Here is a 16,954-nt window from a genome sequence, read left to right as displayed (position 1 = left end):
ATTTTAGTATATTATCATCAAAACCGCAAAGCAAAAGGTAATTACAGAAACATGTAATGAATTTTTTTTAATCAATCCTATCATCTGTAATGCTAAGTAAACTTTCCAGAATGTAATCTAATGATAGAGCCCTTGTTACCACCCTTATGTTTATCATTTCCTCTGTACAGAATGTAAAAATGATGTGCAACTGATGTAGCCTCAAAAAGTTTCCCTTAATTTTCTAACCCGATTTACTTAGCATCTAGAAACAATTACTTCATTTCATGAATGCAGTGACTAAGCAACAGTCTGAACTCACACTCCATTCCCACAGTTACCTTAAAGGTTTTAGGTATGACTTGTTTCTCACTGAGAATAAGGAGCAGCAGAGTGGAAACCAGATACCTGATTTAGCATCTTACTTGTAAATAGATACTAGATAAGAAATCTTTCCAACAGGAATTTCAGTTTGGGCAAACAGCATACCCACTTTCCTGTAACACCCAGTGCAAGCATCATGGCTTTTATTTAGTGTTATGATGTGAGAATTGTCTTGGTAACACAAACCTTTTTCATGCAGCAAGTAGGTAAGCTAGATATGCATAGAAGCTTTTTATTGGTTATGGATGAATAAATAATACTTTAAGAAAAACTGGCTAGTCACCAGATAACTTTGCACATCAAAGAGAAAAAGGTTAACTGCAGGTGCTGAACTGAAGTCAGATCTGACAATGCTGTTTTGGAGTAAGAAAAGTCTCTGGTCTCCAGCTGCCCCTAAGTTGGTTACCATGACAGAATCAAAGGTGCAGCATACTTAGAAACGGTAAAATAAAAGCTATATTACAACATCCAACCTGGGTGTACAGAGTAGTTAAGAAATCTCTTCTTGACTGCAAAGGTGCAATTTTTAAGCCTTGTTCCAGACTCATGCTGAAAGTAGCCCCCATTCAACCCAGTTGTAAACATGACACCTGCTCCTTCAGGCTGAGTCAAAGGCCACATTAATTCATTGGGAATCACTAGCACACAAACTGATGCATCCTATTCATGGTACCCTAATGAGCTGCTAGATTAAGTAAACCAATAACCTTTTTAAAACCATCCAAACACATCTTCAGAACTCAAAGATTTGCTAACCCTGCTGTACAAAAATACTGGACCCCTACGTAATGCAAACCAGAAGTTTTAATAACTATTACCTCATCAGCCAAATATGAATTCTGGAATTAGTTCTTTTTTTAAAAAAGGCAGATGTCTCAGCACATCATTTGCTGAAGTTTCTGTTGGACACAATGATAGAAGCTGGAACAATAGGTTTTGGGCTTTTTTTGCAACCCTACATAATTCTAATAACTGAAGTACTAACATTTAAAACAGAATTTATACGAATTCCTTCACTTTCCTGGTTTTATTGATAAATAGACAAAAAAGAAAGATGTGGTCATTATATTGCATGGAACAAATTTCTGTGTTATGCCATTGTGCTTATTTGCAAACCTTATTCTCCGTTTTGTAAACTCACCTCATCCTCTGACCCAGATTTATTTGACTTATCACCTTCTTCCTGGCTTCCTTCTGCAACTTCATTCTCTTCTTCCTCATCTTTATCTTCACCTTCACCTTCGCCACCTTCACCCTCACCTTCTAGCGAAAAAAGTAAAAAGTTTACAAACTGGTCTAGATTAAAATTATAGTTAAATGTTAAAAGAGAAAGCAAAACATACTGGTGAAGCAAAATAAAAACAAAAAAAATCCCATTTCAATTTTAAGCATTTACAACTCTTCAAGCAAAAATAAATCCATAGTAGTAAAAACAGATTTCTTAACTGGTATAAGAACAATTGTCAAGTTCTAATACTTTTGACAACTTCAAAACTAGTCTCTCCTCACACCAGCAAGTCATGTTTTCAGACAGCCAAGCAACATTATGGACAACATTTAACCACTGACAAAAAATGGAAGGACTATCCTTAAAAAGTCCTTGTTTTTTTTAAGGAATCTTAATAACAGTTTGATCCAAAGCAAAAGACATTAGATGGTTCAAGAAACAGATATGGCATTAACAAAAGCCTCCCCCCAAAAATGTGAAATTGAGCAAGTGAGAGAGAGTAAGAGAGTTCCAGGAAATACTCTGCATCAAAAAGCAATGAGGAAAAATAACTGGGGAAAAAGATACAGACAGCTGAGATGGAATTATACATCATGGCTATCTTCAATTAGATCAGGAAAAGGACAATAATGACAACTGACTAGAGATCAGCCCCAAACAGTATGTAACACTATCCCTGGTGGATTGTACTTACTTCTACATCCACCCCCACAGGACTCTGGAGAGGTTGGTGGATTTGTTTCTCCTTTTACTTTAACACCCTGCCATATCAATGAAGCTAACTAAACCTAATATAACCCAAGTAAATAGAAGCTAAAATTCACCGAGTCTGAAGCCTGTTTAGAGATTTATGTCAAATGAATTGGTTATCCTATTCCAGTTCCTAATGACACACACATGAGGAAAAAAAATGCTACTTAGCACTTATTGGCAGTCTCATAGATGGGGAGAAAACTGGGCACAAATGCTTAGCCATCTTACCCACATCCATAATAGTCTAACGTAGAAAATTTGGGCACATAGTTTACATCCAGTACAACCTGTACCGTATGCAGGACTTAGAGATTTTTATTCAGAGAAGTTGAACACAGTGCTAGAGATGCCCTGATCCTGTCTGCACTATGGTTGTCACACCATTGCAACCAAAACTAGAGACATCCATCTCATTATAAAACATCACAGCTTCTACATTTCCTGGTACAGGTGTAGACTTAAAAATATTTACTCCAAAACTGGATAAATGATAGCAAGATAGTGCATCAGAAGTTCACAACACTGCTGCTCACTTTTCCTCAAGAGGATGGTCAATTTTTAGGTGCTGTGAATTTAGCACCTTTTAGAAGCACCAGCTTAACTTAAAAGGTAAAACTAAACACTAAAAGCAGCTAATACTTGATTTCCATATTCAAACATAATCTAATAACCTGTGATTGTATTTTAAATTGTACATGGACCTCACCCATCCTGGTGATTCTCTTCTTTTTTCCAAGATCTCTCTTTAGGGCAATGGTTTTCAACCTTTTTAGAGGCAAGGCACCCCTGTAAAGCTTTCCAGTATTTAGTAGCACATGCCATTTAATAAACCAATATGAAAATATTATGCATATTATAAATGTGATAATTCTATTAATATGTTAGTAATATTACAGCTCTGGGGCTGCAAGGACAGAGCATGTGGAGAGAGATGAGGGGGCAAAAAAAGAAGTGGGAAGACCAGGAGTAGAAAAGGAGGCAGGTCAAGGGTGCTGCAGCATGGTCCCTGCCACTGCCATGGCCAGACAGAACCACTCTCCTGCAGAGCCAGATTAGGATGTAGCTGTGACAGAAGCATGTGTGCTTGCTGCAGCCTTTCCCCATCTGACCCTGTATGCTGTCTGCCAGAAAGGAGACATGGAGGCAGCAGAAATTTGTGCCTTCCTGCAGCTCTGTTGCGGCCCTTCTCAGTGTGGCTCCAGCGTGCCTCCTGAAAACCAAGGCACATGGGGTACTTTCACCCTGCAAATGGTGGCAGCCTGGAGGTACATGCTGCTGCCACCAGACAGAACTGCTTCACATGCCACTGTTTTCTAAGGCATGTCAGAGCCAAACTGAGAAATGGCTACAGCAGAAAGGAGCACATTACATTATGTAGGCAGGCACACCTTTCTGCTGCAGCTGCTTTTCAGCTGGATTCCAACATGGCTCTTGAAAACAGAGACACACAAAGCAGTTTCACTCTGCAACAGGAACTGCTCTGGCATCATAGCACTCCTGGCAGCTCCTTGCAGCACCTTGGTTGAAAACCACTGCTCTAGGGAACTGATCCAGGGGGAAAGGACAAATGAAGGGAAGCTGTGGGAAAGTCAAGGATAGAACAAGCCATCCTCATCCAGAAACTCCACAGAAACTTTAATATTTAAAAAGAACACATTGCTTAGAGTAGGGGCATCAAACTCATCTCACCCCAAAGGTCAGACCACTGGCACAGGACTAGCCCATGGGCTGGACTGGGCCTATGGACCAGCCCCACATGCTAGAGCCAGTACATGTCTTGGCACAGGTGCCGCATGCCATGTGTGTCCCAAAGCAGCCATTTCAGAACCGTGCTGCACGCAGTGTCCACTTCAGCACAGGTCTGCTCCATAGTGGATCTAGCATGCACCCTGGAGAAGCTGGTGAGGGCACTGCATGCATTACGGTGCCCGCACTGACTGCTCTGCAACTGTGCTGTCCATGCCAGCCATTCTAGCACTGTACCAGCCACTCTGACCTAGAGTGGATGTGTGGTCCTGGAGTGGCTAGAGCAAGCACCATGTGTGGTAGTCCTGGAGCCTTGCATACACCTGCCTGTAGTGCAACTCTGAGACCTATAGGCAGCACCAGGAACCAGATGATAGGGCTCCATGGACTGTATCTTTGACACCCTGCCTCAGAGATTATCCTGTCAGCAGCCCCCTCTCCTTTAAACTGAGGAGATCTACTATAAGTGTTTCTGTTGTTTGCAATTATATACTGTATGAACAGACAGGAATTTTCTCAAGTAGGCAGATTCCCAAGCAATTTAGTACTTCATAGGTCCAAACAACACCTTAAATTGTCCAGAAACAAACAGAAAATGGTACCAGAGGGAATCACAACCTAGATCAAGATCTGAAGTAGAGGACTACTGCTAAATATTTGTACCACGGCTGCAGATTCTGTGGGGCTGAAGAATCCAATAGGAAACTTTCATGTACAACTATAGAAAGCTGTTGTCCATCACCCTGAATTCTTAATATGAACAAGGAGAAGGAACAGGAGAAGAAAGAAAAGTCTATTCAAGTCCTGGCTCAGGACACTCCCCTTTCCAATACCTGAGGGAGCATCCTTCTGTCCCATCTTCTTTTTCTCTTTTATAAGCTCACACTTCTTCTCCTCCACTTGTTTTCTCTCTGTAGGAACAACAGAATCAGCAAAAAGCAGGTATGTGCTCTGTGCTTTCAGGAATGAAGAGGCAAAAGGAGGTGAAAAGATGACATTTTTCTTATGTATGAAAGGCAGCTGATAGCTTTTTGCCTCCTGCTTCCTGGCATGTGAAAATAGAGCCATTCCATTAAAAGATGATGATGATGATGATGATGATGATGATGATGACGATGATGATGATATGGAAAAGAAGAGATGTCTGACAAAGAAAAAAATATTGCTTTTTCTTCTTAGAAATATAGTAGTTATCTTAAGACCTTTGAATATACTTAAAATTAGCTAGAAATTAAAAAAAAACTGATCATGTGTTTAATTACTACAAAATGTAAGACTTATCATTGGGTCTAATGAGTCTTTTCCCCTAGTATAATAGTAACAAATAAAAATGGCCATTCTAAGCTACAAAAGGCTTACATGAATTACAAAAGGAACTGCAATTCAAGTAGTTTTCCTTTGCATTTTGCTCCTCATGTACAGATTTTCATTCTAAAACACAGTTTGGTATTACTACCCACCTTCCAAAGAAACATTCTCTTTTTCCAAATATTTCACTACTAGTGAATGCCATCACAATAAACCTAGAAAAATTAAATGGCATTCTCTCCCTAAAAACCCAAGTAGTACAGCTTATTCCAATGGATAAGGATAAATGCAGATTTGAGCACTAGAGGCATTTGTACATGTTTGTGCCACAGCACCAGTCACTTTTAAAAGCACCTGGTGCTGCGGTGCATGCATGTGTATAAATGGCACAAAGGTGTTTTAGCTCAAAAGAACACCACCACTATTTCCTCAGCACTGACAAATTTTGCTGTTTATACAAATATATGCAATTCAGCACCAGGTGCATAACTTTGCATCAGATCTCCAGCATGTCAGAGCAGACAAATGTATGTGTATAAATGCCCTAGGAACATTCTCCACAAAAGTAATCTCCCTCCTGCTAAAAGGAAAACATTGCATTTAAGAAGTGAAAAAATCCTAACAGTTTAATAGATTGTATTTATTTTTACATATTGAAATTGTAATCTAAGGATTATGTTTACTGTGCTTTACCTTTAAGTGAAATTTTAGTTAGTTACAGACCCTGGGCTCAAGTTGAGCTCCTGGAAGATTACTTGGGACACCAAACATTTCTATAACCTGCAGGTTCAGTTTGCCATTCTCCTAAGATTATGGTGAGCATTCAACTCACCCTTCTTACTCTAGTTTTAGGCAAAGCTGCGTGGATTGAATATGAACAATAAAAATGTACTCTGCAATCTTATTTTTGCTTAAATTCCTGATGGTATATTGGCTACCTTCTGCTAGTGGGCAGAATTACAATTCTATCACCTTCCCGTGGCAGAAGGGCAAGAAAGAAAAATTAAAAGCAAAAGAAAGGAAAGAAATGAACAAAAATTTGAAGAGAAGAACAAGGGAGGGAGGGAACACTATAGTGAAAGATTAGCATGCATTAAAAGCCTGACTGAGGGAAAAGCCAGAAGGGGAAAGACAAGGGAAAAAAAGGAACAACAATAAGATACACACATTTCTTAATAATTTAAAAACTGGCAAATACCCAAAAAGGCTAAAGTGCCAGTGGCCAAAGGGATACCATGGTGGTGGGCTTCCTGCAGAACTTGTACCAGGAGGGATCCAATACACGTGAGTATTAAACCAGATGAACAGAGATCCTGAAATTGAGAAAATCCCAGACCACCTGTCAAACTGCAGTGAGAGAGGCCTTGGAAGTTACTCAAACTCCAATAAGAAATGTTAAAAGGAAATGCAGAGTGGACAAGTCAGGGTGGTTTTTAATTTTAACGTGAGGACTAGGAATAAACTAGATCAAAATAAGAGAAAGCCCATAATGACTCACATGCCAAACAGGCTAGATGCACAATCTGATGCTTGTATCAACAGTACAGATGCAAAAAGGCAGTTAGTGCCTGGATCCAGTTATCTGAAAATGTGGCTCAGAGTTTGAAAACAAAGTGCTGAAATACACTGTATCAAAGCACTGCTTGCTGGAAGGAACAGCACTAGAGCATCTAAAGCCAAGCAATTACCAGCCCAGGATCCAAAGACTGAAGGCACCAAATTCAGAGGTGGACAATAGAAAGGCCACTTGACACCAGGATCAAGAGATACAGATGCTGAAGCAGATGCATTGACAATCACCTGCCTCTCAACTGTTCCTTCCTCAGCAAGAATAAAGAAGAATGACTATGTTCCAACTTCAGAAGACTCAGTTTTCCATAAGTTGATGCAGCAGCCAACACACTACTGTATGCATGGAAATTCCCTTCTCACCTACAACTTCAGTGCTACCAAGAGGTCAAGAGAGTTCAGGATGGCTTAAAAGTACCTTCCATATTGGATCAAAATAATGTTCTAAGTCAAGGAAAGCCAAAGCATCAAGGCCTGGTGAACTACTAGTAACTGATTTGGCAGAATGAGACCAGGATCTCTGTAGGCCAGGGGTTGGCAACATTTATGGACAGTGGACCAACACCTGTAACCTAGCCGCTGCTGTGGGCTGCTGATCCTCTTCTGCTGTCCCCACACTCTAGCTCTCTCAAGCCCCATCCCACACTGTCCACTTACCATGTCACAAATTTCCATGACTAGTGGCTCTGCTGAACAAATCTGGTAGTGAAGTAAGGTTGGGATGAGTAGGTAAAGCTGGGGCACCAGTAATATGAAGCATGGCACAATATACTGGGATCAATGGTGGGTGGGTGGCAGTACACTGGTGCTGCAGGCTGTGGCCACAGGCCAAATCTTAACTCTTTCATTCCACAGTCCAGAGATTGCAAACTCCTGCACACAGACCAATAGGAGCCAACCTTTGTGACACAAGTTAACCCTGAGCCCTCTCCAAAAAACACTCTGATCCTTTCCCCCTGTTTGAGCTGCCGCTTGGCCTTCTGCTTCCCAATCCAAGACACCATACATAGAGGTGGCCTATGCCACTTGTGGTACACATACTGAAGGTTGGCTGTCCCCTCTGTAGGGTATTCAAGTCTTATAGCATGACACCTTGATAGCTTCTGTTAAAAAGTAAACATCTTCTGGATTCATCACATACAACTAGAGAACATCTTGTAAATGGCATCTTGCAAAGATGCTTCTCACCGTGTAAGTGCCAACATTTTGGGAAATAAACTGTTATTACAGAATCATAGCTGACAGCCACATACTTGGCTTTGCACAACTTAGACCTGTTACAGCTTAAGCACAGTTCAGTCATATCTTAACAGAGTAGAACGAGCAGAAAGTTTCATATTATCCATAACTCATTAAAAAAAACAAGCAACTATGTTAGAAACATGAAACTGTCCTCCAAACAAAAAGGCACTAAAGGCAACTAACAAGAGATTGTAAGATACTGCTGATTTTCTGTTTTTTATTTGTTAGTCTAAATGAAGTGTGACAAGTGAAGCTGTTCTCCCCTTTCTAAGAGAGGTATGAGGAAAGGAAATAGGAAGGGAACAGGAGAAGGCTTGAGGGTATAAGCAAGGTGTACATGTAACCCTACCGGACACTGATATTCAAAAAGTTCCAAGCACATATATATGGTGAAGTGCAAACAAGCAACTCTCAAAAGAACTATTTAAATAAATACCACACTGGTGTTTCTTCAACCCTTACACCATATTAGTTGGTAACAACTAGTGGTATTATTAAACTACAGTTTACAGCTCTTTGCATTTTGAAAAGTCTATAACCAGCTTGTTTTTTCATCTTACCCTCTTCAACAATATCATCTTCATTTTGTTTTTCTTCTTCTAATTCTGCTTCATCTTCTAATTCTTCTCCCCCTTGTTCTAGTTCTCCCTTTGTAATTGGCTTAGATATATCTGTTTTTTTGTAGTCAATATCTTCATCTACTTTCTGCAACAGATTAACCACAATTTAAACTTTTAAACTTAACTTTTAAGCTTGCTTTCTAATGGGAGCTATTTTAAAGGCTTATTAAAGTCTGAGTATTATCTAAAATGAGACAAATTCACTTTTCATTTATTCCAGTGATTTTTAAATTTTTCAATACAACTAAAACTAGGGTGCATGAAGCTGAGCAAATTGCTATCACTATACTGCAAAACAAAAAGGGTGAAATAATATCATTTTCTTTTTTACCTTGGCTGGCCAGCAGAACAATACACCCAGACCCACAGGTAGTGCTAAGGTCAAGATGTACAGAACCCAAAGCCACGGATGGTCTTCTGCAGCAGTCATCAACTGACTAAACATGCCAGGCTGCATAAACAAAACCAACAACAAAGTGACTTAGAAAAATCCAGTAAGTTACATAAATGCTAAGCACTATACATACATGCTTTTCATTTCACAGCCAGAAAGCTTCTTTTGGGAAGTTGGTTTCTTTCAACAGCCAGATTTGCTATCTGAACAGCAATAATAATACATTTTTTTTAAAAACACTGTGGGACATTTTGGGCAAACTTGTAAAACCAGGTATCCTATATGTAACAAAGAGCAGGCACTCAGACAAGCCAGAAAACAGGGTCACAATAAGGATCAAAACTGGGACCTCAAACACTGAAGGCAGCAAATCCCTGTATTTTGAAATGCAGAATTCATCAAAATAAGCAAGGATATACAAATGCTGAGTTCAGAACACTAGAGGGAGTCCTGCTCACATATGCTAGGCCAGTATCATCATAGCATTCTGGGACACAAGCAGAAGATTTCTGCATTAAGGACTTCTTGTAGGCAGTGCAAACAGTAGGTTCATGCACACGTGTGAACAGGAGAGCAAACATGGCTCCAAGAACTGAAGCGTACAGTTTTCAGAGTTTAGAACAGCTAAGGTCCTTAGAATTACTTGAGACTGCATCAGTTTTCCTTGTCTGTTTACCCTGTCTTAAAAGCATTATATAATTAACAAATAAACATGACATCCACTCCCTGATCCAAAAGATTCTACGTTTTCTTGCCAAATAGTATTACGAATTCTGGGTGAAATCTTGATTTCACGGAAATACTGTGCTTACTCACATACCAAATGCACCTTTTCCCTCAAATTAGCCTTCCAAAATTGGACTGCATGTCTTAAACAGAGAAGCTGGTTTTGTGTCCAAAATGGAAGTATGGAGATGCTGTAAGACCTGCACACCCTCCTTGACTCCTGCTACACCCAAAGTTTAAAACCAGATGCCCGGTAGCAGTAGCCGTATCAGCTTTGTGGCTGAGCAGCTACGAGCTTCTGACAATTCAGCTCTAAAAGGGTTAAAAAACTGCAGCTTGTTGTTTGTTTTTTGCTCATGCAAGAAAGGGAAGGTGAGTGATGTGAAGATTAGGCTCTGTCTGTGCTTTATACAGTTTTAACTCTGGGCATTTTTTCCTTCATTCTGCCTTGCCAAAAAAATAAGGTACATGTTCTATTTGGGGCACGAAAATAAGCGGACTTTGTTATTGACTTTAGCAAGATCTGAATTCCCTCACTAGATATTTACAATTTAATAGCAAGTGGATTTAGAAAAAGCTAGACCAAAAAGATGGCAAGTTACTTGAAAGCAGTAACTATTTGGAAAAACATGTAATCAACTCAACACATAGTTAACATTAACAGAAAATTCTTTCAACACCACCTCCTCCCCCCCCCACTTATTTGACTAAAATGTGTATGGTAAATACTATACCTCATTAGCACTAGCAACCAGATTCTTCACGCCCCAACCATCTGCAGCCCAACGGTCTGCCACTTCTTTTTCTGAACAAATGATGAAATTATCAAAGTAGATATCAGAGGTCATAGACCATAGCTCTAACCCAACTGCACTGACAGCAGTCATCTCAAATGGATGAAGGTCTTCAAAATAATCTGGGTTAGGAATTTTTCGAGGGCTCCAGATTCCCTAGAGAAAAAAAAAGCATACATAAATGTACATATCTATTCTTAGAACCCTTCACTCAGCTCTTCATGACTATGCAAAAGACTACTACCCCAAGAAGTACAAATCACAAAAATGAATTTGACTGAAAATCTTGAGATAAAGCCTGTTGTGTTTGTTCTATCTGGAAAAAAAAAAAAAAAAAAATAGTCAAACATTTACATGAAGGGATACAGTGCATAAAGGACAATCCTCCAAAGTGATCTCTACAGCGAAACCAGATACTAGTTAAAAAACTAGTTAAGAATGTATCCCTCCATCTATGGATATTATTCTGCAGGATTATCACTGACACCTGCAAAGTAAGGGGCCCTAGAAATTACCGCAAAGAAAAACAAATAAATAAATATGATTATTATAAAAATAATCTGTCAATAACAGATAATTAATAAATAATAAGATCCAGCAAGACAACAGCATAAAACAAGACTGGTGACTAGAAGGAACAAGGAAGATTTTTGATAAATACATGTTACACACAAACAATCATGTTACATACACAAAACACATGGGAAGATGCTTCCCATAAAAATCCACCCAGCAATCTTAACAATTCAGTAGTTTGTAGCACTTCCCCAAAACTACAAATTCTTTTCTAACAAATTAGCATATTTCTTTTTTCAGACTTCCCCAATGTGCAAATTCTCAGGTTTGATCAGAACTTTTCTCTAAAAGTAAGGATTACAATTAGATCAGTGGTACTCAACCTTTTTTGTCTCAGGACCCATTTGTAAACATTGATGGCCAGTCCTGACCCAGCGCCCCTCACCCCTGACCCACTGCCCCTGCCCCCAGAGCTCTAGTGTGTGGGACAGGAAATAGGTGTGTGAGGTATGGGGACCACCCTCCCCCCACCACAAAAAGCCCCTTGCAGGTTTGAACTCTGACAGCTTGAAAGGGAAAAGCCATGATTTCCCACTTCTTTCTCCTTTAAAAAGGAGAATCCATTTTTAAAGTTTGTTGATTCATTTGTAAAGTTTGCTCACAACCCTTTCACATATTCTTGCAACTCACTTCTGGGTCATGACCCACAGGTTGTGAGGGGCGTAGCCAGAGCCTGGGCTGAGTCAGCACAATAAGTGGTGAACAGGGTCCTGTATGGAGAGGGGGAGGGGGTTTAAACCCCACTCCCCTCCACCTCAGCATACTGACCTGGGCTGGCATCTGGCCATGCCCTCTGCTCTCCACTCAAGCAGAGAGTAGGGAAAAACCCATCAGAGGTTGCTCCACTCCTTCCTCCCCTTCGCATGCCAGCCCAGCCTGGGGTTTGGCCAAGCCCCCACCCTGCCGCCATCTCCAGTCAAGCAGGGAGATGGGGTAAAGCCTGTTGGGGTGGCACTGCCCCTACCAGGAAGACTACTGCTGGGGTATCAGGTGGGTTGGAGAGTGGTTTAAACCCTCCTTTCCCCTCTGCATGCCAGCCTGCACCAGGGTCTGCCCCTGCCCACCACCATTTCATAGAATCATACAAGTAGGGTGGGAAGGGACCTTATAGATCTTCAAAGTCCAACCTCCCTGCCTGGGCAGGAGAAATAACTGGGCTCGAATGATCCCAGCTAGGTAGGCATCAAGCCTCCTCTTAAAGACCCCCAGGGTATCATCAGCAAGTTTAAACAGGTTGCTTTTCATCCCATCGTCCAAATCGCTGATAAAGAAATTGAACAGCGCGGGCCCAAGGACCGAGCCCTGGGGGACTCCACAGCCCACTTCTCCCCAGGTCAAATATGAACCATCCACCACCACCCTCTGAGTGCAACCCTTCAGCCAATCTGCAATCCACCTGACTGTGTAGGCATCAATGCCACAGTCACCCAATTTTTTAATGAGGATGGGGTGGGAGACAGTGTCAAAGGCCTTGCTGAAGTCCAGAAAGACTACATCCACAGCAACACCTGCATCCAAGGCTTTGTGACCTGATCATAAAAGGCAATCAGGGTGGTCTGACATGACCTGCCCCTACAAAACCATCCTGGCTGCCCTTGAGCATCACCCCTGAGGCTGGCCCATTGCAGATGTGCTCCTTGATGATCTTCTCAAAGAGTTTCCCTAGGATTGAGGTAAGACTGACGGGCCTATAGTTGCCTGGGTCCTCCCTCCTCCCATTTTTAAAGATGGGGACCACGTTGGCTATCTTCCAATCATCTGGCACCTGGCCTGAGCACCATGAACACTCATAAAGCTGTGCCACGGGCCTTGCAATAACCCGTGCTAGCTCCCTCAACACCCTGGGGTGGAAAGCATCTGGACCCGCTGATATAAACATATCCTGCCCCTCCAGAAGCTCTCTAACCCGGTCCTCCCCAACCTGAGGTCTGGAAGCGTTCCCCTCAAGTCCGTCATGCATCACGGTGGGGAAGTCCCAGTCCCTGCACAAGAAAACAGAGGTGAAGAATTGGTTAAAGAGGTCTGCTTTCTCCTCTGGCGCAACCACCGGATTGCCCAGAGGATCTTGCAGGGACCTCACATTTCCCAGTGCTTTCTTCATCCTCCCTATATATTTGAAAAAGGACTTTTTGTTATCTTTGATTTTGGACACAAGTCCTAGCTCTATGTCTGCCTTAGCTTTCCTGACAGCCCCCCTACAGGCCCGAGCAAAGGAGGTATACTCCTCTTTGGAGATAGCACCCCCCTTCCACCAGTTGTACACCGCCTTTTTGGCAATTGGGCATTTCCGGACACCCTTGGTGAGCCAGGGGGGCTTTCGTGCACTCCTGCCCCCTTGCTTTTTGTTGGGATGGTTACCACTTGGGCCCTGAGTATTGTTTCCTTAAGGAATGACCACTCATCTTGGGCACTGAGTTCCCCTGCTCTCAAGAACCCCAGTGCCTCTCCCATTAATCTCAACTCGTTGAAGTCTAGGGCTACCACCTTGCTGCTGGCCCTTGACACCCTGCACTGGATGGTAAATTCCAGCAAGCGATGATCACTATTACCCAGGTGGTCAAGGACCTCAAGGCCCCTTACCAGGTTGTTGCCTGTGGCCAGGACCAGATCCAACAGGGCTTTTCCTCTGGTGGGACTGTGCACCTCCTGAATTAAGTGAAGGCCTAGTATCTCAGCCAGGAACTTCCTGGAAAGGTCCGACCTGGCTGACTGTTCCTCCCAGCAGATGTCTGGGTAATTTAAATCTCCCATGACAACTACATCCCTTGCCTTAAGTGCCTCTGCAAGCTGGCCTGAAAATTCCCAGTCCAGCTCCTCCCCTTGGTTGGGGGGTCTGTAGTAGACCCCCACCGTTAGATCCCTCTCCCCACGGCCCCCTTGTATCTTGACTTACAGCACTTCCGCTTGCCCCTCTGACCCCATTTTGCTGGCAGAGGATGTGTATTGCTCCTTGACATAGAGCGCCACACCTTCCTTCTCTATCCTGCCTGTAAAGCCTATGGCCCCTAATGCTAACTGCCCAGTCGTGGGATGAATCCCACCAAGTTTCTGTGCTATTATGTCTGGGTCTGAACTAGCTATTCTGAAGGCAAGTTCCTCCTGCTTATTCCCCATACTACAACCATTGGTATATAGGCATTTAAGGCCCTGCCTAAATGCGTGTGCCACCCCCCGATATGGGAGACTGTTTGGATCCCCGTTTCTTACCTTGGCACTCCCTGCATTTGATCAGGGAGCAGGGGAAAAGCATGGCAGGTGTTTCTCCCCCTCCTCAGTACACCCCAGCTGGGGTCTGTGCAAGCCAGGGTGGAGTTTTAAAAGCCCAATCCCATCATACTCAGCAGGCCAGCCAGGGCCTAGCCCCACCCCCCGCCCCCCGAGCTCAAGCAGGGCGGGGGGAAGCCTCAGAGGACTTCTCTCCCAACTTCCCTCCAGCCTTCCTGTCACTGCCAAAAGAAAGAAAAGGTGTGCTCTAGCAGCACCCCCACCAGCTTCTGGCCTGAGCCACCATAGGCTCATTCTGGAATCAAAAGTGAATGTTTGTTCACTTGCTTCTCAGTTCAATGTACGCAGCTTAAACTAACCTGCAAAGACTGAAAAGCCTCAGGTTTTTTAAATGTCTGTACCTAGCCCAAGATATTCATTTATAACACCTCTTCTCCCCATTCATAACGGGGCACACCATTATTGGGCACTTCAACTGTTTTCAAACTTGACAGGATGCCTCAAACCTATACCAATGAGGCCTTCACAATGACAACAAATGCCCTTGTGGACAAGTTCAAACCATCTCTCACATTTTTGACTCATGTCCATTTATTATGCTACCTGGTGGCCTTCAAGTTCGTCACACTGGTGATGACATCACTTTATGATGTCTGAAACGATATGCCAAAACCAGATACACTAAATAAATAATACCTTCTTGAAAGGTCCATGTTTTTTGGGCCAGAAGACTGTCAAAGGGAATGCCTACAATCCCAAAAGCTGGCACCAATTGTAATATCTACTCCATATCAAAACAGCTCTATGCTCTTTATCACATTTGAATTTTCTTCCTTTTGCATAAGGGACTACAATCCCAATACATATAACAAAGTAAGAAACTGAATTTTTCTGAGTTTATATTGTTGGTGACACTGGGCATAACCCTGGGTAACTCAGAGGGATGGAAGACCACGAGTGTCAAGGAAGTCCTTCTGCTCCAGGCTCAGAAGAGCCAAAACACCCCCCTTGCCCAACCTTTGCAACCCTTTCTCTGGCGCCTACAAACTCCTGTCCTTCTAGAAAGCAGGTGAGCTAAAACTGTTATCTGTGGAATGCAAGGGCACTGCTCGGAGAGAGAAAGGAGGAGGGAAAGGGAGAAAGAGGGGGAGCCAGCTGGTGGAAAATCACTGACAGTGAAACTGACCGGGGTATAAAGATCTCGCTGTTGCAGGGTTAGGGGTGCAGGATTTGAGACAATACAGTCTCCCTGTGCTTTTTACTTGAGCTCAAATAAACTCTGTCTGCTTCTCCCCCAGTGTGTTTATTTGGCGCGACGCACACTGGGCAACGAACCCAATTGTTGCCTCCCTCGGGCACCTTGTGCCGGCAACAGTTTTGGCGCCCAACATGGGGCTCGAGGCTAACATTTTGCCTTGCCTGGATCCCTCCTGGGGTTGACGACTTGTGGCAACAACCGACGCCCAGCGCGCACCGGTGGTTTCATCGGGGGCCTCGGCAGAGACGTGGTTTGATCGACCCCGGAGGGCACAACGGTGCAACACGCTCTAATAGTGGAGAAGCGATCGTGGGCGACAGTGTGAAACCGGTCCCTCGGATAAGGTAGGATAGCTCAGCAGTCTGAGCATTGTCTGTTAAGACCTGGGGACGCCCAGTGTCTCCCTGTAGGACCTGGGGATGCCCAGTGTCTCCCTAGAGTACGGGCAGGGACAGAGTATGGTTGGCAGGGTACGGTGTACACCCTTAGAATGCATTCTGACTAATTGGAAACTGTTTAAGTCAGATCTAATGACTAAAAATGATCTTAAAAGGTTCTGTACAGTGGAATGGCCTCAATAGCAACTGGAGGATCAGGAAAGGTGGCCTCCGGAAGGGTCAATTAACTACAATACAATTCTCCAATTACTCCTGTTTTGTCAGCAGACGGGTAAGTGGAACGAACATTTGTATGCACAATTGTTTATGGCTTTACGGAACAAGACAGATATTTTGCAGAAGTGTAATTTGACTCCGATAGGATCAGTAGTTGTTAGTGTTGAGTCTCAGCATTCCCCCCCATTACTGTAATGCCAGAGTCGGCGTCCCCTTCGGCTTTAACACCTCCACCATATAAAGATCAGATGCCCCCAGTCCCAGAGATTCCTCCCTCAGTGGGATTTTATCCTTTACTTACTGAAACTGTAATAGCCTGGCCTGGGGCAGATGGGCGTGCAGCCCAGACCATGCAAGTATACACCCATGTACCTTTTAACCCGGTGGACCTGGCGGCTTTTAAAGCACAGGCTGGAGAATTTTCAACTAGCCCGAGTAAGTTTATCTCTGTCTTTGAGGGATGTTTAGCTAGTCACAAGCCTGATTGGGACGACTGTAATATCCTTATGCGAACCTTATTATCTGAAGTAGAGCGGAA

General features: G+C 43.0%; 1 protein-coding gene across 3 annotated transcripts in view; it reads right to left on the bottom strand.

The window, feature by feature from the left end:
* Positions 1-16,954, bottom strand: part of CLGN (calmegin) — a 66,713-nt gene that overhangs the window by 2,507 nt on the left and 47,252 nt on the right. The window contains exons 11-15 of one of the 3 annotated variants that reach the window (XM_090036495.1): positions 10,684-10,899; positions 9,161-9,280; positions 8,770-8,914; positions 4,924-5,001; positions 1,505-1,623 (exon numbers count right to left, since the gene is read on the bottom strand). In XM_090036495.1, the coding sequence (XP_089892621.1) occupies positions 1,505-1,623; positions 4,924-5,001; positions 8,770-8,914; positions 9,161-9,280; positions 10,684-10,899 (678 nt within the window). Of the gene's footprint in view, positions 1-1,504; positions 1,627-4,923; positions 5,002-8,769; positions 8,915-9,160; positions 9,281-10,683; positions 10,900-16,954 lie in introns of all 3 variants that reach the window. The other 2 variants (XM_090036494.1, XM_090036496.1) reach the window with 2 other exon arrangements.

This window comes from Crocodylus siamensis, chromosome 2, assembly GCF_052110815.1.
Source record: "Crocodylus siamensis isolate JL-2025a chromosome 2, ASM5211081v1, whole genome shotgun sequence".
Classification (NCBI taxonomy): domain Eukaryota; kingdom Metazoa; phylum Chordata; order Crocodylia; family Crocodylidae; genus Crocodylus; species Crocodylus siamensis.
Note: the sequence above shows the minus strand (reverse complement) of the source record. Positions and strands in the feature narration are given on the sequence as shown.